The sequence below is a fragment of the Dendrobates tinctorius genome, unplaced genomic scaffold, assembly GCF_039654945.1.
Source record: "Dendrobates tinctorius isolate UK_male_01 unplaced genomic scaffold, ASM3965494v1 ptg000028l, whole genome shotgun sequence".
In the NCBI taxonomy this organism is placed as follows: domain Eukaryota; kingdom Metazoa; phylum Chordata; class Amphibia; order Anura; family Dendrobatidae; genus Dendrobates; species Dendrobates tinctorius.
In genome coordinates, this window is record NW_027361696.1 from 11,312,887 (window position 1) to 11,337,569 (window position 24,683).

Below are 24,683 nucleotides of genomic sequence, written 5' to 3' on the forward strand. Positions count from 1 at the left end.
TGAACTTTTGATCAGGGTCATTTGGATGTTTTGGGTTTCCATTATGATTTAAAAAGAGAAAACACAGAAGTTTGACAATAAATGGCTTCACCCAACCACTAACCATGAGTGGAGAAAAGGGTTTGGTGTTATCATTCCTATTCTCTGAAAAAAGGCTGAGAAAGCAAAAGTTCTGCCCGGATATGTAAACTTTTGAGCACAACTGTAGCAGTCCATTCTCCCATCTATACACCTCACCCTGATTTCTTTCCCCAGGTCGAACGGCCATACTGCACAGCAAACTCTAGTGTGGGGTCCGTGAGTTGGACTTCCCTAAACTTCTTGCGATCTGTCTCACCCCAGTCAATAGCAACAGTCTGGTCAAATGTACTCACTGCCTTCGGCTCAGAGGAGAATGATGGAGGCTTGGCGTGCGGGTGGTAGAAGGATCCACATCAGACTTTTGCTTAGCTTAGTTGTGGATGATGACAGTGACAAATTGGCTGGACAGTCCTTGTTTTAGGTCATTCCACAAAATAACAGGTGTGGGGGAAGGCCGTCCATGAGTCCTACTTCAACCTCTCCCTGGTCGGTACCCCAGTCCAGCTGCACACCTGCTAGAGGGAGATGGTCACTTGGCGGCCTGGTAAATAGAGTTCTGATGTGACAATATGTGGGCTGACCAGGGTGATGGGGACCCAGTGTCCCGAAGTCCCTGGGCCTGGATATCACCGACCTTGACCGGCTGGATGTGGCGATGGAGGTTGGCTGGTGTAGAGTGGCCAACCCGCCGTAGAGTATGGATGTGATATATTGCTTTCACCGCTACTGGCGTATGCCGGGGATAATGTCCCTCAGACCCTTGTAGCTCATTTTGGCAGATGTTAAATGACTGGGCTGGCAGACGGGCTCCAGACATGTTGCCCCGACCCTGGGAACAATCTTTGACAACGTGTCCAAGGTGTCCGCTTGTATAATAGCGCCGTGGGTTGGGCAAATCACAGGTACTGGTGGTAACCCTTTGTCCTGGAGGTTTTTTTGCTGGGTAGCGGGATAGTCCTGCTTACGTAACTGGTGGCTGAACGAATCTTTGGTTGATAGGTCTTTTGGGATCAGTGGCCATATCGTGTCTCCAGCGGGGTCGGCTGGCTGTAAACTCGTTGGCAATTGTGCTGCTTGCTCTGGGTTGTCGGGCTCCCGGTAGAATACCCACTCTCATATTTCTGGGGCCATTTTCTCAATAAGTTGCTTGAGCATGATAATGTCCCGAAGGGCAGCAGTGGAGTGGGCAGCCCTACTGTTGAGCCAGCAGTTGCAGTGTTGTCAGAATCTACTGTTAAAATAGAGATAGGAGACCCACTGGCAAGACAGCGTCGGGAACCTGGAGCAATATATCTCGGGGGTGCTGGTAAAAAGGGCCAGCAAGATGTCCTTAATAGTCCAGACAGTCCTGAGGCCCAAGAGATCGAATACCATCCCGTCCCCGACCAGTCAAACTAGTCCACAGGTATTTAGCCCAATCAGCTGTGGGCTCGTGCTGCATCAGCGTTAGAGTCTCAAAATCTTGCAGATGTTTATCGACTTTGGTGTTGGTCTCATTAAACACTGGCATGTCTCTGTAGCAGAGCTGCGTTCCCTGTTGGGGGACTATCATGGGAGTAAGGTCTGGTGGTAGAGGTACTAGAACTCCCAAAACTGATTCCATAACACAAGCTCTTTCCCCACTTGAGGCTCCAGGTCCCCAATGCAACCAACAAATCCTAGATTCCGACTGCTGGTGACTGGGTTGATTCCAGACCGACACATTGTCCTTGCTCTGGCAATTCCTCTGGGTCCATCTCAGCTGAGTTTTCGTCATCCTCCACAACATTCTGGGCAACCCAATGAACCAATTCCTTGATAAAATCTGACCGAGTGTCGGTGGTCCGGTACTCAAAATGTCAAAGCTGGCACAGCTCCTGTAGTTGTCATATCTTATTGCAGCTATACATCCACCCTGGTTCTCTTCCCCAGGCCGAGTTGGTGGGGTTGGACATGGTGGCGTCCGAAACCTACTGTGTATGCCTCATCAATGGTTTGCTGGGTTTGTCTGTATGCCTCCCTGGTTGTGGAGCCCTGGACAGTGTCTACGAACACCAATCCCCTGCAGCCGGGCTGAATAGTATCCCACCGCTGCCACCATATGTAGAGATACAGGGTTAGTGGATGCTATCTTCCACTGTCCCAACTGTCTTTTTAGAGAGACTTCATGGACCATGGATGCTGTCCGTGTGCGATCCGTGTGTGTTTTTAAAAGTCAAAGGGTTAACATTGAAAATAATTTTTCAAAAACACGGACAGCACATGGATGGTACACACGGACATACGGATAGCACACGGATGGCATACGTATGCACACGGACAGCTTCGGTACCGGTTTTTCCTGCTGAGCCGTGCATCTAATCATATCCTGTGTGATACCGTCTGCTGAGCCATGTATCTCATCCTCTCCTGTGTAATACTGTCTGCTGAGCCGTGCATCTAATCCTATCCTGTGTGATACTGACTTCTGAGCCATGTGTCTAATCCCATCCTGTGTGATACTGCTGAGCCGTGTATCTAATCCTTTCCTTGTGATACTGTCTGCAGAGCTGTGAAATTAATCCTATCCTGTATGATACTGTCTGCAGACCCGGGTATATAATCCTTCCATGTGTTATACTGACTGCTGAGCCATGTATCTAATCCTCTCCCGAGTGATACTGCTGAGCCGTGTATCTAATACTGTCTCGTTTGCTACTGTAGGCTGAGTCGTGTATCTAATCCTGTCCCGTGTGATACTGACTGCTGAGCCGTGTATCTAATCCTCTCCTGTGATACTGACTGCTGAGCTGTGTATCTAATCCTCTCCTCTGTATTAGTCTTTTGAGCCGTGTATCTAATCCTCTCCTGTGTGATACTGACTGCTGAGTCTTGTATCTAATCCTCTCCTGTGATACTGACTGCTGAGCTGTGAATCTAATCCTCTCCTCTGTATTAGTCTTTTGAGCCGTGTCTTATCCTGTCCTGTGTGATACTGAGTGCTGGGCCGTGTATCTAATCCTATCCTGTGTGATACTGCCTGCTGAGTCGTGTATCTAATCCTATCCTGTGTGATACTGACTGCTGAGCCGTGTATCTAATCCTATCCTGTGTGATTTTGTCTGCTGAGCTGTGTATCTCATCCTATCCTGTGTGATACTGACTGCTGAGCAGTGTATCTAATTCTCTACTGTGTGATATGGTCTTCTGAATTGTGTATCTAATCCTATGCTGTGTGATGCTATCTGCTTAACCGCATATCTAATCCTCTCCTGTGTGATACTGTCTGCTGAGCCGTGTATCTAATCCTCTCCTGTGTGATACTGTCTGCTGAGCTGTGTATCTAATCCTCTCCTGTGTGATACAGTCTGGTGAGCGGTGTATCTAATCATCTCCTGTGTGATACTCTCTGCAGAGCCGTGTATCTAATCCTATCCTGTGTGATACTGTCTGCTGAGCCGTGTATCTAGTTCTGTCCTTTGTGATACTGTTTGCTGAGCCGTGCATCTAATTCTATCCTGTGTGATACTGACTTCTGAACAGTGTATCTAATCCTGTCCTTTGTGATGCTGTGTGCTGAGATGCGTATCTAATCCTCTCCTTGTGATACTGTCTGCAGACCCGGGTATCTAATCCTTTCATGTGTTATACTGACTGTTGAGCCGTGCATCTACTCTCCCGTGTGATACTGACTGCTGAGCCCGTGTATCTAATACTATCTCATTTGATACTGTCTGCTGAGTTGTGTATCTAATCCTATCCTGTGTGACACTGTTGGCTGAGCTGTGTATCTAATCCTATCCTGTGTGATACTGACTGCTGAGCTGTGTATCTAATCCTGTCCTGTGTGATACTGTCTACTGAGCCGTGTATCTAATCCTGTCCTCTTTGATACTGTCTGCTGAACAGTGTATCTAATCCTCTCCTGTGTGATACTGACAGCTGAGCCATGTATCTAATCCTATCCTGTGTAATACTCTCTGCAGAGCCATGTATCTAATCCAATCCTGTGTGATACTGTCTGCTGAGCTGTGTATCTAATCCTCTCCTGTGTGGTATCGGTTGCTGAACTGTGTATCTAATCCTCTCCTGTGTGATAATGTCTGCTGAGATGTGTATCTAATCCTATCCTTTGTGATATTGACTGCTGAGCCGTGTATCTAATCTTCTACAGTGTGATACTGTCTACTGAGCCATGTATCTAATCCTATGGTCTGTGATACTGACAGCCGAGCCATGTATCTAACCCTATCCTGTGTCATACTGACTGCTGAGCTGTGTATCTAATCCTCTCCGGTGTGATACTGTCTGCTAAGTCATGTATCTAATCCTATCCTGTGTGATTTTAACTGCTGAGCCATGTATCTAATCCTCTTCTGTGTGATGCTGTCTGCTGGGCTAGGTATCTAATCCTCTCCTGTGTGGTACTGACTGCTGAGCTGTGTATCTAATCCTATCCTGTGTGATACTGTCTGCTGGGCCGTGTATCTAATCCTATCCTGTGTGATACTGTCTGCTGAGCCGTGTATCTAATCCTATCCTGTGTGATACTGACTGCTGAGCCGTGTATCTAATCCTATCCTGTGTGATACTGTCTGCTGAGCCGTGTATCTAATCCTATCCTGTGTGATACTGACTGCTGAGCCGTGTATCTAATCCTATCCTGTGTGATACTGGCTGCTGAGCCGTGTATCTAATCCTATCCTGTGTGATACTGACTGCTGAGCTGTGTATCTAATCCTATCCTGTGTGATACTATCTGCTGGGCCATGTATCTAATTCTATCCTGTGTGATACTGACTGCTGTGCTGTGTATCTAATCCTATCCTGTGTGATGAGCTGTGTATCTAATCCTTTCCTGTGTGATACTGACTGCTGAGCCATGTATCTAATCCTATCCTGTGTAATACTCTCTGCAGAGCCGTGTATCTAATCCAATCCTGTGTGATACTGTCTGCTGAGCTGTGTATCTAATCCTCTCCTGTGTGGTATCGGTTGCTGAACTGTGTATCTAATCCTCTCCTGTGTGATAATGTCTGCTGAGATGTGTATCTAATCCTATCCTTTGTGATATTGACTGCTGAGCCGTGTATCTAATCTTCTACAGTGTGATACTGTCTACTGAGCCATGTATCTAATCCTATGGTCTGTGATACTGACAGCCGAGCCATGTATCTAACCCTATCCTGTGTCATACTGACTGCTGAGCTGTGTATCTAATCCTCTCCGGTGTGATACTGTCTGCTAAGTCATGTATCTAATCCTATCCTGTGTGATTTTAACTGCTGAGCCATATATCTAATCCTCTTCTGTGTGATGCTGTCTGCTGGGCTAGGTATCTAATCCTCTCCTGTGTGGTACTGACTGCTGAGCTGTGTATCTAATCCTATCCTGTGTGATACTGTCTGCTGGGCCGTGTATCTAATCCTATCCTGTGTGATACTGTCTGCTGAGCCGTGTATCTAATCCTATCCTGTGTGATACTGACTGCTGAGCCGTGTATCTAATCCTATCCTGTGTGATACTGTCTGCTGAGCCGTGTATCTAATCCTATCCTGTATGATACTGACTGCTGAGCCGTGTATCTAATCCTATCCTGTCTGATACTGGCTGCTGAGCCGTGTATCTAATCCTATCCTGTGTGATACTGACTGCTGAGCTGTGTATCTAATCCTATCCTGTGTGATACTGTCTGCTGGGCTGTGTATCTAATCCTATCCTGTGTGATACTATCTGCTGGGCCATGTATCTAATTCTATCCTGTGTGATACTGACTGCTGAGCTGTGTATCTAATCCTATCCTGTGTGATGAGCTGTGTATCTAATCCTTTCCTGTGTGATACTGTCTGCTGAGCCGTATATCTAATCCGATCCTGTGTGATACTGACTGCTGAGCCGTGTATCTAATCCTCTCCTGTGTGATACTGTCTGCTGAGCCGTGTATCTAATCATCTCCTGTGTGATACCCTTCCCTGAGCCTTGTACCTATCACAGCTGTTGGATGAAGTGGACTCTGTCCCTTTAATTCCTTGTTCTGCACAGATGATCTGTTGGACTGTACGATTGTGAGAACCTGGGGGGTGTCTGGTGATGGTGGTTTCCCCTGTGCTTTGGCTGCAGTTTGTAACGCCGGACCTTTCCACAGTGAAGGGTGCGCTGACTTGGACTGTTCCATGGTTACAGGGAGGATTAGGAAGAGGAGCAGCTGAACCTGAGCAGGAAGAGAACAGAGGCGGCTGTGGGGACATCAGGAAGGGCCACCACTGGGAACAGCGAGCCACTGCTACCAGGCACAGGAGACGCCACCACCACCACCGGGCACAGCGAGCCAAAACCACCGGGCACAGCGAGCCTTCACTACCGGCCACAGTGACCCGGCACCACCAGAAAACGGGCAAACTACCTCCTGGCAAAGCGAGCCGTCACCACCTGTCACATAGAGCTGTCACGAACCCGGGCACAACGAGCCGTCACCACCAACATCAGGCAAAGTGAGCCACCACCACCGGGCACAGCGAGCCACCGCCGTCACCACCGGGCACAGCGAGCCACCGCCGTCACCACTGGGCACAGCGAGCCAAAACCACCGGGCACAGCGAGCCACCGCCGTCACCACCGGGCACAGCGAGCCACCGCCGTCACCACCGGGCACAGCGAGCTACCACCACCGGGCACAGCGAGCCACCGCCGTCACCACCGGGCACATTGAGCCGCTGCCACCACCACTGGTCACATCGAGCCTCCACCACCACCTGGCACAGCGAGCCACCGCCGTCGGGTAGAGCTACCACCACCGTCGGGTAGAACCACCACCACCATCGGGTAGAGTCACCACCACCGGGCACAGTGAGCCGCCGCCGTCACCAGTGGTCACACTGAGCCGCTGCCACCACCACTGGTCACATCGAGCTGCCGCCACCACCACCGGGCACAGCAATACACCGGGCACAGTGAGTCACCACCACCTGGCACAGCTAGCCACCATTTCTAGGCACAGCGAACTTCCCCCACCGGGCACAGCCTCCTCCACCGGCACATTGGAGCTTCCACTGGGCACAGTGTAGCCTCCACCAGTCACAACGGGTATAGCGGAGCCACTGCCACCAAATATGTAATATACCGGGGGAGAGTGTTTGTTATCACATGGGTGGGGGTTAGATGTTACACTGGGGGCAGGTTGGATATTGTACCGTGGGTGCAGGGGCAGGTTGGATATTATACCGTGGGTGGGGGGCAGGTTGGATATTATACCGTGGGTGGGGGGCAGGTTGGATATTATACCGTGGGTGGGGGGCAGGTTGGATATTATACCGTGGGTGGGGGGCAGGTTGGATATTGTACCAGGGGTGGGGGGCAGGTTGGATATTATACCAGGGGTGGGGGGCAGGTTGGATATTATACCGTGGGTGCAGGGGCAGGTTGGATGTTATACCAGGGGTGGGGGGCAGGTTGGATATTATACCGTGGGTGCAGGGGCAGGTTGGATGTTATACCAGGGGTGGGGGGCAGGTTGGATATTATACCTGGGCTGAGGGGTCCTTATAATATCTGTCTCTGCATTTGTAGGGGTATATCTAGGGTGACAGACTGGTGTAATTTTTCTGGGGTGGTCTTAGTGTGGCCTCCATGCTGACATGCTCCTCTCTGGCCCCCAGGATGGCGTGCTGCCTGAAGGATGAGCTGCTCTGTTCCATCTGTCTCAGTATCTACCAGGACCCCGTCAGCTTTGGCTGTGAACATTACTTCTGTCGTAAATGCATCACTGAGCACTGGAGCCGGCACAAGCCGGGGGGCCCCCTGGACTGCCCCGAGTGTCGGAGGACCTTCTCAGAGCCCACCCTGTCCCCCAGCCTGAAGCTGTCTAACATTGTGGAGAGGTACTCGGCCTTCCCCCTAGACGCCATCCTCAGCGCCCAGAGAAGCTGTTTTCCCTGCAAAGACCACGACAAAGTGAAGCTCTTCTGCCTAACGGACCGCACCGTTGTTTGCTTCTTCTGTGATGAACCTTCCCTTCATGAGCAGCACCAAGTGACCAATGTGGACGAGGCCTTTGAGGAGCTGCAGGTGAGGGTACAGAGTTGAGAGGGGGCTCAAGGGATGACACTTTAATAGAAGTGTGAGAGGGATCACAAGGGATAATCATCTATTACAGGAGTGAAAGGGAGCACAAGAGATGACACTAAAATACAGGTGTGAGAGGGAGCACAAGGGATAATCATCTATTACAGGTGTGAGAGGGAGCACAAGGGATAATCATCTATTACAGGTGTGAGAGGGAGCACAAGGGATAATCATCTATTACAGGTGTGAAAGGGAGCACAAGGGATAATCATCTATTACAGGAGTGAAAGGGAGCACAAGAGATGACACTAAAATACAGGTGTGAGAAACAACAAGGGAGTACATTCTAATACAAGTGTGAAAGGGAGCAAGAGGGATGACCCTCTAATACAGGTGTGATAGGGAGCACAAGGGATGTTCCTCTAATATAGGTGTGAGCGGGAACATAAGAGATGACCCTCTAATACGGGCGTGAGAGGCAGCACAAGGGATAATCCTCTATTACGGGTGTGAGAGATAGTACAAGGGATGACACTCAAATAAAGGTGTGAGAGAAAACAAAGGAGTACAGTGGGGCAAAAAAGTATTTAGTCAGTCAGCAATAGTGCAAGTTCCACCACTTAAAAAGATGAGAGGCGTCTGTAATTTACATCATAGGTAGACCTCAACTATGGGAGACAAACTGAGAAAAAAAAATCCAGAAAATCACATTGTCTGTTTTTTTTTCATTTTATTTGCATATTATGGTGGAAAATAAGTATTTGGTCAGAAACAAAATTTCATCTCAATACTTTGTGATATATCCTTTGTTGGCAATGACAGAGGTCAAACGTTTTCTGTAAGTCTTCACAAGGTTGCCACACACTGTTGTTGGTATGTTGGCCCATTCCTCCATGCAGATCTCCTCTAGAGCAGTGATGTTTTTGGCTTTTCGCTTGGCAACACGGACTTTCAACTCCCTCCAAAGGTTTTCTATAGGGTTGAGATCTGGAGACTGGCTAGGCCACTCCAGGACCTTGAAATGCTTCTTACGAAGCCACTCCTTCGTTGCCCTGGCGGTGTGCTTTGGATCATTGTCATGTTGAAAGACCCAGCCACGTTTCATATTCAATGCCCTTGCTGATGGAAGGAGGTTTGCACTCAAAATCTCACGATACATGGCCCCATTCATTCTTTCATGTACCCGGATCAGTCGTCCTGGCCCCTTTGCAGAGAAACAGCCCCAAAGCATGATGTTTCCACCACCATGCTTTACAGTAGGTATGGTGTTTGATGGATGCAACTCAGTATTCTTTTTCCTCCAAACACGACAAGTTGTGTTTCTACCAAACAGTTCCAGTTTGGTTTCATCAGACCATAGGACATTCTCCCAAAACTCCTCTGGATCATCCAAATGCTCTCTAGCAAACTTCAGACGGGCCCGGACATGTACAGGCTTAAGCAGTGGGACACGTCTGGCACTGCAGGATCTGAGTCCATGGTGGCGTAGTGTGTTACTTATGGTAGGCCTTGTTACATTGGTCCCAGCTCTCTGCAGTTCATTCACTAGGTCCCCCCGCGTGGTTCTGGGATTTTTGCTCACCGTTCTTGTGATCATTCTGACCCCACGGGGTGGGATTTTGCGTGGAGCACCAGATCGAGGGAGATTATCAGTGGTCTTGTATGTCTTCCATTTTCTAATTATTGCTCCCACAGTTGATTTCTTCACTCCAAGCTGGTTGGCTATTGCAGATTCAGTCTTCCCAGCCTGGTGCAGGGCTACAATTTTGTTTCTGGTGTTCTTTGACAGCTCTTTGGTCTTCACCATAGTGGAGTTTGGAGTCAGACTGTTTGAGGGTGTGCACAAGTGTCTTTTTATGCTGATAACAAGTTTAAACAGGTGCCATTACTACAGGTAATGAGTGGAGGAAAGAGGAGACTCTTAAAGAAGAAGTTACAGGTCTGTGAGAGCCAGAAATCTTGATTGCTTGTTTCTGACCAAATACTTATTTTCCACCATAATATGCAAATAAAATGAAAAAAAAAACAGACAATGTGATTTTCTGGATTTTTTTTTCTCAGTTTGTCTCCCATAGTTGAGGTCTACCTATGATGTAAATTACAGACGCCTCTCATCTTTTTAAGTGGTGGAACTTGCACTATTGCTGACTGACTAAATACTTTTTTGCCCCACTGTACATTCTAACACAAGTGTGAGAGGGAGCACAAGGGATGACCCTGTAATACAGGTGTGAGAGAGCACAATTGATGACCCTCAAATACAGGTGTGATATGGAGTACAACGGATGACAAATACAAGTGTGAGAGGGAGCACAAGGGATGATCCTCTAATATAGGTGTGAGAGGGAGCTCAAGGGATGACCTAATACAGTTGTGAGAGGGAGCACAAGGGATGACCCTCTAATACAGCTATAAGAGAGAACACAAGGAATGACCCTCTAATACAGGTATAAGAGAGAACGCAAGGGATGACCCTGTAATACAGGTGTGAGTGGGAATACAATGGATAACCCTCTTATGCAGGTGTGAGAGCGAACACAAGGGCTGACACTAATACAGGGGTGGGAGGGAACACAAGGGATGACCCTCTAATACAGGTGTATGGAGGAAGCACTAGGGTTGACTGTCAGGAAAATATGCATTATTTCATTGCCTCTGTTTGTGAAGGACATGCTGCCCCTCCCCCATTATGTTTGTGCAGTGTAGCTTTGAGCTTCTCATGCTGCAGTCCTTCCCCCAGTCTGCCTGTGTGCAATTCTACCCCCCTTTTCCCTTCCTTCCTCACAGCAGCTGGCCACTACTTATGACTGGTTAGAACCAGCTCTTCCCACCAAGGACCCACATGGTTATTTGTCTATTCAAGATTGAATTTAGTAACACAGAAGGTTCATAGGGGCAGGACAAATATATTTCTGAAATCTGCATAACTAGAGCTATTCACCGCAGCGTTTTGTAGCTTATGCGGATGCCAGAAACCGAGAAACGGATTCCTGCCCGCCTGCAACACCCAGACACGTCATGTCTGGTCTTGAATGAAAGATAATGTCATAATAAGAAAAATGATACCCCTGTCGTCTGTTTCCGGGGTTTCCACCTAGAGTTATGACAAATAGAAGTTTTTAAAAACTTTCTAAAAGGGGGTGTATATCCTCTAGCTCAGTCCCCAGTGAGGTCAGCAAGGGAAAGATTTAAATTTAGGATGCTTGATTAGGAAGCGGTCTTTTGCCTGGAGAATCAGCTACAGCCAGAGCTGCATTTGTACCCTTCATTCTGGGAAGATTCTCCTCCCCCCTCATTCACACGGCATACCGTGACCGAGATGTGAAAGTTCTTATTCTTATTTTAATCCCTTTTATTTCTAACTGCCTGTATATACTGTATTTTGTCTCTTTTGTAACATCTTTTCTATTTTTGTAAACACTACCTATATTTTCTAGAGTAAATCTATAAAGTTTACTAGTTCCGTTTTCCTTGCTCTATGACCGGACTGCCACGTCCTCCACGCTAAATTACACTACCTTGTGGATTGGCTCCTGACCCGATATTGGTTTTAATGTCAAACGAGGAGCTGGTGGCAGCAAAGTGTTCTGGGGGGATTTGAGAGACCCTGGCAGTGACAGAATTGAGGTTTATGTGTGTATTTCCTACCTGAGGTTGGGGATATACATACCGCCCTCACTGCACAGTGCCCAATAGCCAGTACATGGCAATGCAGCCTTTCTGGCGACTACTTACCCTAGGTGCAAAAACCCAAAAGAGCGACAGGTAAAATATAACAATTTTATTATTACAAAATTAATTATAAAAATGTAGTATATAAGATAGCAATGTAAGAACAAGGGAATCAGCAACACTTAGATACCACACTCAAACTAGGCAGAGTCTATACATCAAATATAACCCTAGTAATAATACAGAAATTCACAGATATATATATATATATATATATATATATATATATATCTGTGAATTTCTGTATTATTACTAGGGTTATATTTGATGTATAGACTCTGCCTAGTTTGAGTGTGGTATCTAAGTGTTGCTGATTCCCTTGTTCTTACATTGCTATCTTATATACTGCATTTTTATAATTAATTTTGTAACAATAAAATTCTTATATTTTATCTACCGCTCTTTTGTCTTATTTTTCCTTTTTGGGTTTTTGCTGTAGTAATATGGATGGGCTTTTGTTTATTTAGCCTTTTTTGGGGTTCATTATCCTAGGTGCAGTTCCCTGACTGACCTGATGGTAAGGGGGGGGGGCGCCAGAGAGCTGCAAGTTCCTAACCGGAACTGAAAAGTGGGATAGACAAGTAAATCCCTGACATTGACCCTCTAATACAGGGTTATGGAGGAAGCACAAAAGAAGACCCTCTAATACAAGTATATTGAGGGAGCTCAAGGGATGAACATCTAATACAGCAGTACAGAGGGAGCACAAGGGATGACCTTCCAATACATGCGAGAGAGGGAACTCAAGGGATGACCCTATAATACAGGTGTGAAAGGGAACACAATGGATAACCTACTACAGGGGAGGAGTACAAGGGATGACCCTCTGTTAGGGATTTACTTGTCTATGCCACTTTCCAGTGCAGGTTAGGAACTTGCAGCTCTCTCGCGCCCCCCTAAACCCTCAGGTCAGTCAGGGAACTACACCTAGGATAAGTAGTCCCCAGAAAGGCTGCCTTGCTGTGTACTGGCTAATGGGCACTCTGCAGTGAGAGCGGTATGTATATCCCCAGTTTCAGGCAGGAAATACACACATAAACCTCAGTTCCGTCACTGCCAGGGTCTACTATGTCCCCCAGAACACTTTTCTGCCACCAGCTCCTTGTTTGATATGAAAGCCAACATCGGGTCAGGCGCCCACCCACAAGGTAGCGTAATTTAGCACGGAGGACGTGGCAGTCCATTCATAGAGCAAGGAAAACGAAACTAGTAAATTTTATAGATTTACTCCAGAAAACATAGGCAATGTTTACAAAAGATGTTACAAAAGCGACAAAATACAGTATATACAGATAGTTACAAAATAAGAGGATTTAGGTAAGAACTTAAACATCTCAGTCAATGGTGTGTGGATGAGGGGGAAGCAGAAACTTTCCAGAACAAAGGGGTACAAATGCACAGCTTCCTGCAGCTGATTCTCCTGGCAAAAGACAACTTCCTAATCATGCATCCAAATTTATGCTCTTCTCTGGATGACTTCACTATGGGGGCTGAGTCAGGGAATGCACGCCCCTTTTGGAAGAGTAATTGAAACTTCCACTGGCCATAACTATCCCTGGGAAGCTACAGCAGAATGATGGCGGGGGGATTATCTTTTCAGTTACGACATTTTCTTTCATTTAAGACCAGACATGACGTGTTTGGGTGGTATGGGAGGGCAGAAATCTGGCGTCCGCAGAAGCTACAAAACGCTGCTATGAATAGCTTTAATTATGCAGATTCAAAAAATATAAGTTTCCTGCCTCTAGGATTATTGTGGGTTGTTAAAATCAAGTTTGAATAAACAAAGAACCATGTGCTTTAAACCTTTACTTCCTGCTTGAGCGGGCAGACTATTATCTCAGATTACACAAAGCTTGTTTAGCTGGAGAGAGAGGAAAGTGGACATTCCAAAAGGGAGAAAGAGGTAGGGGAAGCAGCTCCAAGCGGGGAATGCAGCATGAGTAGCTCAGGGTTAACTGCACAAACCTAGTGGGGGTGGGGCAGCATGTCATTCACAAACCGGGTAGATGCAATAGGCAGCTCTGGCTGGGTTCTTCGGTTATTTACGCAATAAGGCCATGTGCACACATTGAGTATTTGGTGAGTTTTTTACCCCAGTATTTGTAAGCCAAAACCAGGAGTGGAACAGTCAGAGGAAAAGCATAATAGAAACATTTGCACCACTTTGGCTTACAAATCTTGGGGTAAAAACGCACCAAATACTCAATGTGTGCATGTGGCTTAACTCATATTTTCAAGACACCCTCTAATACCGGTTTGAGAGGGATCAAAATGGATGATCCTCTAATACAGGTGTAAGATGAAACCTAAGGGATGACCCTATAATACAGGTGTGAGAGGGAGCACAAGGGATGACCCTCTAATACAGAGTTATGGAGGGAACACAAAGTATGACCCTGTAACACAGCGTACAGAGGGTGTAACAAGTGATAACCCTCTAGTACAGGTGTGACATTGGGCACAAAGAATGACTTCCTAATAAAGGAGTACAGAGTGAACACGAGATGATTCTCAAATACAGGGATTAGAGGGGGCATAACTGATGACATTCTAATACAGGGGTACAGAGGGAACAAAAAAGGGCTGAAAGCTTACTAGAGGTGTAAGGGGGCATGAGGAACAAACTAATACAAGGGTGTCAAGGAGTTTGTGGGATGTCCCCCTAATCCAGGGGTACAGAGCGAGCACAAGGAGTGACCTCTAATACAGAGGTGAGCGGGGACATGAGGCACAACCTCCTAATACAGGGGTGAGTGGAGGCACAAGTTGTGACCCACCTAATACAGGGTTGTGAGGGAGTGCAAAGGGACAACGCCCCCTAATATAAGGGTATGGAGGGGTCACAAGGGGAGAACTCCTAATACAGCGGTGAGTGGGACAGTCAGGATCGGTGTTGTATGTAATATGTGTACACAGTGACTTCACCAGCAGAATAGTGAGTGCAGCTCTGGGGTATCATACAGGATGTAACTCAGGATCAGTAATGTAATGTATGTACACAGTGACTGCACCAGCAGAATAGTGAGTGCAGCTCTGGGGTATAATACAGGATGTAACTCAGGATCAGTAATGTAATATATGTACACAGTGACTTCAGCAGCAGAATAGTGAGTGCAGCTCTGGAGTATAATACAGGATGTAACTCAGGATCAGTAATGTAATGTATGTACACAGTGACTTCACCAGCAGAATAGTGAGTGCAGCTCTGGGGTATAATACAGGATGTAACTCAGGATCAGTAATGTAATGTATGTACACAGTGACTGCACCAGCAGAATAGTGAGTGCAGCTCTGGGGTATAATACAGGATGTAACTCAGGATCAGTAATGTAATATATGTACACAGTGACTTCAGCAGCAGAATAGTGAGTGCAGCTCTGGAGTATAATACAGGATGTAACTCAGGATCAGTAATGTAATGTATGTACACAGTGACTTCACCAGCAGAATAGTGAGTGCAGCTCTGGGGTATAATACAGGATGTAACTCAGGATCAGTAATGTAATATATGTACACAGTGACTTCACCAGCAGAATAGTGAGTGCAGCTCTGGGGTATAATACAGGATGTAACTCAGGATCAGTAATGTAATATATGTACACAGTGACTTCACCAGCAGAATAGTGAGTGCAGCTCTGGAGTATAATACAGGATGTAACTCAGGATCAGTAATGTATGTACACAGTGACTGCACCAGCAGAATAGTGAGTGCAGCTCTGGGGTATAATACAGGATGTAACTCAGGATCAGTAATGTAATGTATGTACACAGTGACTTTGTCAGGAACACCGCACTGAACTTGCTCACTGAGCCAGTGCGCTGTCCTGAGTAAAGTGAACAGTGCTCAAAGATACCTGTGGAGCGGGCAGCAGCCAAGTAGATGCGTACTTCAGAGCCGCAGGACCTGAAGCACATGACTGCTAGGGGCATGGCCTAAACTCCAGAGAGCTAGGAACTGCAAGAGAACTCCTAGCAGGGTAACTGCGAGACAAAGTTACCAAGGGGCATAGAGAGAATAGTCAAGACGTAGCCAATGAGTCACACACAGAGATAGCGTGCAAAGGTACAAGAGGGGCGAGCAGAGAGTAGTCAGGTCACAGGCAATGAGTCATACACAGAGAGGGTAGCGCAGTACAGAATCAACAGGCAAACTCACAACGGGAAACAGAACCGGGTCAGAACCATATAAACAAGCTATAACAACGAATAGGCACACAGGGGTCAGCACACTAGGCCAAAGGCAAAAGTATAACTGGCAGGGATTGAAGCTTCCCAGGGGTTTAAGAAGCTCTCCCAGAACCAGAAAGAGGCCACAATCATTAACCCCAGGTGTGCAGGTCATAACCTGCACTGAGCTCCAGACAAAACCTGCACTGGGATCATGACAGACTTCACCAGCAGAATAGTGAGTGCAGCTCTGGGGTATAATAGAGGATGTAACTCCGGATCAGTAATGTAATATATGTACACAGTGACTTCACCAGCAGAATAGTGAGTGCAGCTCTGGGGTATAATAGAGGATGTAACTCAGGATCAGTAATGTATGTACACAGTGACTGTACCAGCAGAATAGTGGGTGCAGCTCTGGGGTTTAATAGAGGATGTAACTCGGGATCAGTACAGGATCATTAATGTATGTACACAGTGACTGCAGCAGCAGAATAGTAAGTGCAGCTCTGGAGTATAATACAGGATGTAACTCAGGATCAGTAATGTAATGTATGTACACAGTGACTGCACCAGCAGAATAGTGAGTGCAGCTCTGGGGTATAATACAGGATGTAACTCAGGATCAGTAATGTAATGTATGTACACAGTGACTGCACCAGCAGAATAGTGAGTGCAGCTCTGGAGTATAATACAGGATGTAACTCGGGATCAGTAATGTAATGTATGTACACAGTGACTGCACTAGCAGAATAGTGAGTGCAGCTCTGGGGTATAATACAGGATGTAACTCGGGATCAGTAATGTATGTACACAGTGACTGCACCAGCAGAATAGTGAGTGCAGCTCTGGAGTATAATACAGGAGGTAACTCAGGATCAGTAATGTAATGTATGTACACAGTGACTGCACCAGCAGAATAGTGAGTGCAGCTCTGGGTTATAATACAGGATGTAACTCAGGATCAGTAATGTAATGTATGTACACAGTGACTGCACCAGCAGAATAGTGAGTGCAGCTCTGGGTTATAATACAGGATGTAACTCAGGATCAGTAATGTAATGTATGTACACAGTGACTGCACCAGCAGAATAGTGAGTGCAGCTCTGGGGTATAATACAGGATGTAACTCAGGATCAGTAATGTAATGTATGTACATAGTGAGTGCAGCTCTGGAGTATAATACAGGAGGTAACTCAGGATCAGTAATGTAATGTACAGGGTGGGCCATGTATATGGATACACCTAAATAAAATGGGAATGGTTGGTGATATCAACTTCCTGTTTGTGGCACATTAGTATACGGGAGGGGAAAAACTTTTCAAGATGGGTGGTGACCATGGCTGCCATTTTGAAGTCGTCCATTTTGGATGTATCTTTATAAATGGCCCACGCTGTATGTACACAGTGACTCCATCAGCAAAATAGTGAGTGAAGCTCTGGAGTATAATACAGGATGTAACTCAGGATCAGTAATGTAATGTATGTACCCAGTGACTCCAGCAGCAGAATAGTGAGTGCAGCTCTGGGGTATAATACAGTATTTCCAGCTGGTTTGGTGGCGATGCTTTCCTTCTTCTCTGTGCTGTGCAGTAACTTAGCTCTCTGCCTCTCGTGCAATCCTGGTTGTTTGCAGAGTCTGTGCCTTTTTGCCCTCCTGTGTTTTGTGCCTGCTCAGCCCCTTTGCTCACAGTCATTGGTGTGGATCACAGTGTGCACTGAACATAATGTCCTCAAACTACTATCCAGTGACTGACAAACTCTGCATGATGTCTGTTTACAGGCTGTAACCCCATCATCTGCTCCACGACTTTGTATTTGGATGTTGGTGGTGATGGAGGATGATTGATGAGTAATAATGATGAATGATGTCTGTTGGTTTCTCCGATTCGGTTCTTCCCCTCTTCTGCATGCGTTGATAATCTTCTATTTTTCTCCTTCAGAGAGAACTGAAGGAGCAGCTACAGGCGCTGCAGGAAAGCGCACAGGGGCACACAGAGGCGCTGCAGCTACTGAAACGCCAGCTGGCTGAGACCAAGGTGAGACCCTCCAAGGTGGCTGACTGTGACCATCCAGAGTGCAGATCACCATGTCTGCAGATGACTGGCCACCATACAGGCAAGGTCTCTGATAGATAGAACCATAGAATGTCAGAGTTGGAAGGGACCTCCATGGTCATCGAGACCCCCATGGTCATCATGTCCAAACCCCGGCAATGCAGGAGTCACTAAATCATCTCAGACAAATGTCTGTCCAGCCTTTGTTTGAATACAAAAAATGGTGGGGGGAACAAGAGGCGCAATAGTGCCCTATCACTAGTGACACTTGAAGTATGAGCGGTATAATACAGTTCCACTCACCTATTCCAGTTGTGTAACCCACAACTGGCTTGAGAGCATATCACAGAATCAGCTGCTGCAGGACCTCCACCAACCACTCGCACGTGGAAAAACCTTCAGAAAGTTGTGGGAAGCAGGGTGTGTTGCAGTCCGCGCTGCCGAGATTAACAAATCACCTGGGATGCAAGATGTTGTAGCAGTGTACTCCTTTATTTCCTCCTACACGTTTCGGCGCCCTTCCTGGCACCTTCCTGAGGAGGAAATAAAGGAGTACACTGCTACAACATCTTGCATCCCAGGTGATTTGTTAATCTCGGCTGCGCGGACTGCAACACACCCTGCTTCCCACAACTTTCTGACAGCCTTTGTTTGAAGACTTCCATTGAAGGAGAACTCTCGTGGCCGTCTGTTCCACTCCTTGATCACCCTCACTGTCAAAAAGTTTTTTCTAATATAATTTTTTTCTAATATCTAATCTCCCTTTCAGTTTCATTCCATTGTTTCTCGTGTTTCAATGTGCAGATGAGAATAATGATGATCCCTGTACACTGTGACAGCCCTTCAGATGTTTGTCGACAGATACTAAGTCTCCTCTCAGTCTTCTTTTTTGCAGCTAAACATTCCCAGATCCAATACCCGTTCCTCGTAGAATATACACTGCTCAAAAATTAAAGGGAACACTAAGATACCACATCGTAGATATTACTGAATGAAATATCGCAGCTGCAAATCTTTATTCATTACATAGTGGCATGCGTTAAGAACAAGAAAACATAAAAACGATCAATGTAAATCAAAATTAATATCCCATGGAGGTCTGGATTTAGAAGGGTACTCAAAATCAAAGTGGAAAACCAAATTACAGGCAGAGCCAACTTCAGTGGAAATGCCTCAAGACAAGGAAATTATACTCAGTAGTGTGTGTTGCCTCCACGTGCCTGTATGACCTCCCTACAAGGCATGGGCATGCTCCTGATGAGTCGGCGGATGTTGTCATGAGGGATCTCCTCCCAGACCTGCACTAAAGCATCCGCCAACTCCTGGACAGTCTGTGGTGCAACCTGACGTTGGTGGATGGAGTGAGACATGATGTCCCAGATGTGTTCAATCGGATTCAGGTCTGGGGAACGGGCGGGCCAGTCCATAGCTTCAATGCCTTCATCTTGCAGGAACTGCTGACACACTCCAGCCACATGAGGTCTGGCATTGTCCTGGATTAGGAGGAGCCCAGGGCCAAATGCACCAGCAATATGGTCTTACAAGGGGTCTGAGGATCTCATCTCGGTACCTAATAGCAGTCAGGCTACCTCTGGCGACCACATGGAGGGCTGTGCGGCCCTCCAAAGAAATGCCACCCCACACCATTACTGACCCACTGCCAAACCAGTCATGCTGAAGGATGTTGCAGGCAGCAGATCGCTCTCCACGGCGTCTCCAGACTCTGTCACGTCTGTCACATGTGCTCAGTGTGAACCTGCTTTCATCTGTGAAGAGCACAGGGCGCCAATGGCGAATTTGCCAATCCTGGTGTTCTGTGGCAAATGCCAAGCATCCTGCACGGTTTTGGGCTGTGAGCACAATCCCCATCTGTGGACGTCAGGCACTCAGACCATCCTCATGGAGTCGGTTTCTAACCGTTTGTGCAGACACATGCACATTTGTGGCCTGCTGGAGGTCATTTTGCAGGGCTCTGGCAGTGTTCCTCCTTGCACAAAGGCTGAGGTAGCGGTCCTGCTGCTGGGTTGTTGCCCTCCTACGGCCCCCTCCACGTCTCTTGGTGTACTGGCCTGTCTCCTGGTAGCGCCTCTAGCCTCTGGACACTACGCTGACAGACAAAGCAAACCTTCATGCCATAGCTCACATTGATGTGCCATCCTGGATGAGCTGCACTACCTGAGCCACTTGTGTGGGTTGTAGAGTCCGTATCATGCTACCACGAGTGTGAAAGCACAACCAACATTCAAAAGTGAGCAAACATCACCCAGAAAGCATTGGTACTGAGATGTGGACTGTGGTCCCCACCTGCAGAACCACTCCTTTATTGAGGGTGTCTTGATAATTGCCAATAATTTCCATCTGTTGTCTATTCCCTTTGCACAACAGCATGTGAAATTGATTGTCAGTGTTGCTTCCTAAGTGGAAGTTTGATTTACTTGGAGTGATATTCTGTTGTTTAAGTGTTCCCTTTATTTTTTTGAACAGTGTACTTTACAGTCTATTCACCATCCTGATCGCTCTTATCTGAACTTGCTCCAATTTTTCAGTGTCTTATGTAATGTGGTGCCCAGGCCTGACCAAGGAGGAGTAGAGGGGGGTAATTGCTTCATGTTATCTGGATTCTATGCTTCTCTTAAGCCCCCGTTACACACTGCGATATCGCTAGCAATATCGCTGTAAAGTCACCGATTTTGTGACGTAGCAGCGATATTGCTAGCGATATCGCTACATGTGATACTTACCTCCGACCGGCTCCCCGGCTCCCCCGCTGATTATCGCTGGTCGCGCGAGAAGGTCCTGGATCATTTCTCGTTGGGCGCTTCCTGTGGCACCGACGAGCGACGCGTGGACGTGGGCGGGAGGACGTCAGGATCGCCGCGTTTGACAGGTAAGTAGCGACCCCCGACCCCAGCGATGTCGCTGGTGAGATCTGCCTGTGTGGCAGCTCACTAGCGACCACTTAGCGATGCACCAGCGATCCATATCGTTGTCGGGATCGCTGGTGCATCGCTAAGTGTAACGGTACCCTTATACATCCCAGTACTGGACATAGTATTCCAGATGAGGCCTGACCAAGGAGGAGTAGAGGGGATTACTATACTGCTCAAAAAAATAAAGGGAACATTAAACAATACAATGTAGCAGTATACTTCACTGATCTAGACCAGGGTTCCCCAACTCCAGTCCTCAAGGCCCACCAACAGGTCATGTTTTTAGGATTCCCTTGGTATTGCCCAGGTGATAATTGTATCACCTGTACAATACAAGGGAAATCTTGAAAACATGACTTGTTGGTGGGCCTTGAGGACTGGAATTGGGGAACCCTGATCTAGACTATATGCTTCTCTTAGGCCGGGATCACACATGCGAAACACGGCCGAGTCTCGCATGTTAATACTTGGATCGGAACGTGCGGCTGCATAGCAATACATGCAGCCGCACGCTCCGCTCCGGAGTGCTGACGGTAGTGCCGGGTATTAACATGCGAGACTCGGCCGTGTTTCTCTCATGTGTGATCCCGGCTTTATACTTCCCAGAACTGGACACAATATTCCAGATGAGGCCTGACCAAGGAGGAGTAGAGGTGGATAATTACTTCACGTGATCTAGACTCTGTGCTTCTCTTATACATCCCAGAACTGGACACAGTATTCCAGATGAGACCTGACCAAGGAGTAGAGGGGATAACTATACTGCTCAAAAAAATAAAAGGAACGCTAAACAATACAATGTTTTTGAGTACAAAAACGAATATATTCAGCTCACCTTTTTTACTTGTCACGTTGGAGGCAGTTCATTGATGAAGGTGCTAGGAAATGTCACAAGCTGAATAAATTCAAAGATCCAAATATTCCAGCACATCTTCTTACTTAAAAATAGAATCTTTCTTTATTGAGAAATCTTCATTTAAAAACCAAAAGCAGGATACAGGTTAAAAAACCATGGTAAAGACAGGCATTTACGCGTTTCAACTCAACAGAGTCTTACTCATAATGGCCCATTATGGGTCCTTATGAGTAAGACTCTGTTGAGTTGAAACGCGTAAATGCCTGTCTTTACCATGGTTTTTTAACCTGTTCCTGCTTTTGGATTTTTAATGAAGATTTCTCAATAAAGATTCTATTTTTAAGTAAGAAGATGTGCTGGAATATTTGGATCTTTACAATGTTTTTGAGTAGTATACTTCACTGATCTAAATCTAGACTCTATGCTTCTCTTAGGCCGGGATCACACATGCGAGAAACACGGCCGAGTCTCGCATGTTAATACCCGGCCCTGCCTCCGGCACTCTTATCCACGCGTGCGGCTGCATAGCAATACATGCAGCCGCACGCTCCGCTCCCGAGTGCCGGCAGCAGTGTGTGATGTGTGATCCCGGCTTTATACTTCCCAGAACTGGACCCAGTATTCCAGATGAGTCCTGACCAAGGAGGAGTAGAGGGGGATTGTTACTTCACGTAATCTAGGCTCTATACTTCTTTTATACATCCCAGAAATGCACAGAGTATTCCAGTCCAGATGAGGCCTGACCAAGGAGGAGTAGAGGCGGATAATTACTTCACGTGATCTAGACTCTGTGCTTCTCTTATACATCCCAAGAACTGTTCACGGTTAATAATTTGTTCCCAGATATTTCCTGGTATAGAAGAAAGGCTCACTGGCCTGTAATATCCTGGCTCCATCTTCTTTCCTTTTATAAAGATAGGGACAATATTTGATTTCTCCAATCTTCTGGGACTTCTCCTGTTTTCCAGGATTTTTCAAATTTTCTGTCTAGTGGTTCTGCAGTTTCCTATACTAACTTTCTCAGTACTCTAGGATGTAATTCATCTGGACCAAGAGATGTAAATTCATGTAAATTAGCTAAGTGTTCCCTCACCATCTCTCTGTTTATGGATAGTGTGGATTATTTTATTCCTTCAATGGCGCTGTGAGGATCCGTTGATGTTACAATTACGGTACTTTCTTAGAGAACACAGATGCAAAATAGGAATTTAAAAGTTCAGCTTCTCAACATCATTTCTGACCTCTTCACCCTGCCCTCAAATTCCCATCATCTCCCCCACACATTTTCCCATCATCTCCCCCCCACATATTCCCATCATCCCCCACACATATTCCCATCATCTCACCCACACATATTCCCATCATGATATTGGATGATTGCAGTCCCCGTGGCCAGTGAATGGTGAGACTTGTAGTCCCTCGTGCCAGGTGAATGTTGGGCTTTGTAGTCCTCCCTGCCTAGTAAATGCTGGGCCTTGTAGTCCCCTGTGCCTGGTGAATGCTGGGCCTTGTAATCCCTGTGTCCAATGAATGCTTGGCCTTGTAGTCCTATGTCCAGTGAATGCTTGGTCTTGTAGTCCCACATGGCCGGTGAATGCTGGGCCTTGTAGTCCCTCAAGTCCAGTCTTTTCTGATCTCTGCTCAGTCTTCCGCTAAGAGTCTCCGTGCCACCATCAGTGAAGCCTTTGAGCGGCTGCATCGGCTGCTGAGGGAGCGTCAGAAGGCCATGCTGGAGGAACTGGAGTCGGACACGGCCCGGACCCTGACTGACATTGAGCACAAGGTGCAGCGTTACAGCCAGCAGCTGCGCAAGGTGCAGGAGGGCGTGCAGATCCTGCAGGAGCGGCTGAACGAGGGCGACAAGCACACCTTCCTGGCCGGCATCTCCTCCCTGTCCGAGAGGTGAGTGGAGAAGACCCTCATCATCCACAGACTGCAGCAGTGCCGCTCCCAACACCTCCAGGAAGAAACTCCTGCTGAGGCCCCTCCATCCGATCTCTACAATCTTGTTTTCTGTCTCCAGGTTAAAAGGTAAAATCCATGAGACCAACCTGACGTATGAAGACTTCCCCACCTCCAAGTACATGGGGCCCCTGCAATACACCATCTGGAAGACGCTCTTCCAAGACATCCACCCTGGTAAGTCGACCGCAAAAGCCCCCAACCATGTGCATGGGTAGTCTGTGTGACAGTAAGATGAGGGGTCCTGTTACTTTGCGTTTTGGATCCTATTCTGAGCCCCTCCTGTTACCCTGCGGGGTGGATCCTTTTCTGAGCCTCTCCTGTTACCCTGGGGGGGTGGATCCTGTTCTGAGCCCCTCCTGTTACCCGGGGGGTGGATCCTGTTCTGAGACCTTCCTGTTACCCTGCGAGGTGGATCCTTCTCTGATCTCCTCATGTTACCCCGCAGGGTGGATGCTTCTCTGATCTCACCCAGTTACCCTGCTGGGTTGAGCCTCTCCTGTTACCCTGGATGGTGGATCCTGCTCGGAGCCCCTCCAGTTACTCTGCGGGGTGGATCCTGTTCTTATCCCCTCCTGTTCCCCTAGGGGGTGGATCTTGCTCTAAGCCCCTTCTGTTACCTTGGGGATGGATCCTGCTTTGAGCCCTTCTTGTTACCCTGGGGGTTTGGAACCTTTTCTGAATCACTCCTGTTACTACGGGTGAGTGGATCCTGCTCTGAGCCCCTCCTGTTACCCAGCGGGGTGGATCCTGTTCTGTGCCCCTTCTGTTACCCTGGGGGGGGGATCCTGTTTTGACCTTCTCCTGTTACCCTGCGGAGTGGATCTTGTTCTGAGCCCCTCCTGTTACCCTGCGGAGTGGATCTCGTTCTGAGCC

At 47.3% G+C, this 24,683-nt stretch overlaps 1 protein-coding gene across 6 annotated transcripts in view; it reads left to right on the forward strand.

The window, feature by feature from the left end:
* The window catches only part of TRIM62 (tripartite motif containing 62), a 35,461-nt gene that overhangs the window by 7,259 nt on the left and 3,519 nt on the right, over window positions 1–24,683 (forward strand). The window contains exons 2-6 of one of the 6 annotated variants that reach the window (XM_073570114.1): window positions 6,223–7,150; window positions 7,695–8,103; window positions 17,946–18,041; window positions 23,491–23,747; window positions 23,869–23,984. In XM_073570114.1, the coding sequence (XP_073426215.1) occupies window positions 7,149–7,150; window positions 7,695–8,103; window positions 17,946–18,041; window positions 23,491–23,747; window positions 23,869–23,984 (880 nt within the window). In that variant the 5' untranslated portion in view covers window positions 6,223–7,148. The other 5 variants (XM_073570119.1, XM_073570113.1, XM_073570115.1 and 2 more) reach the window with 5 other exon arrangements.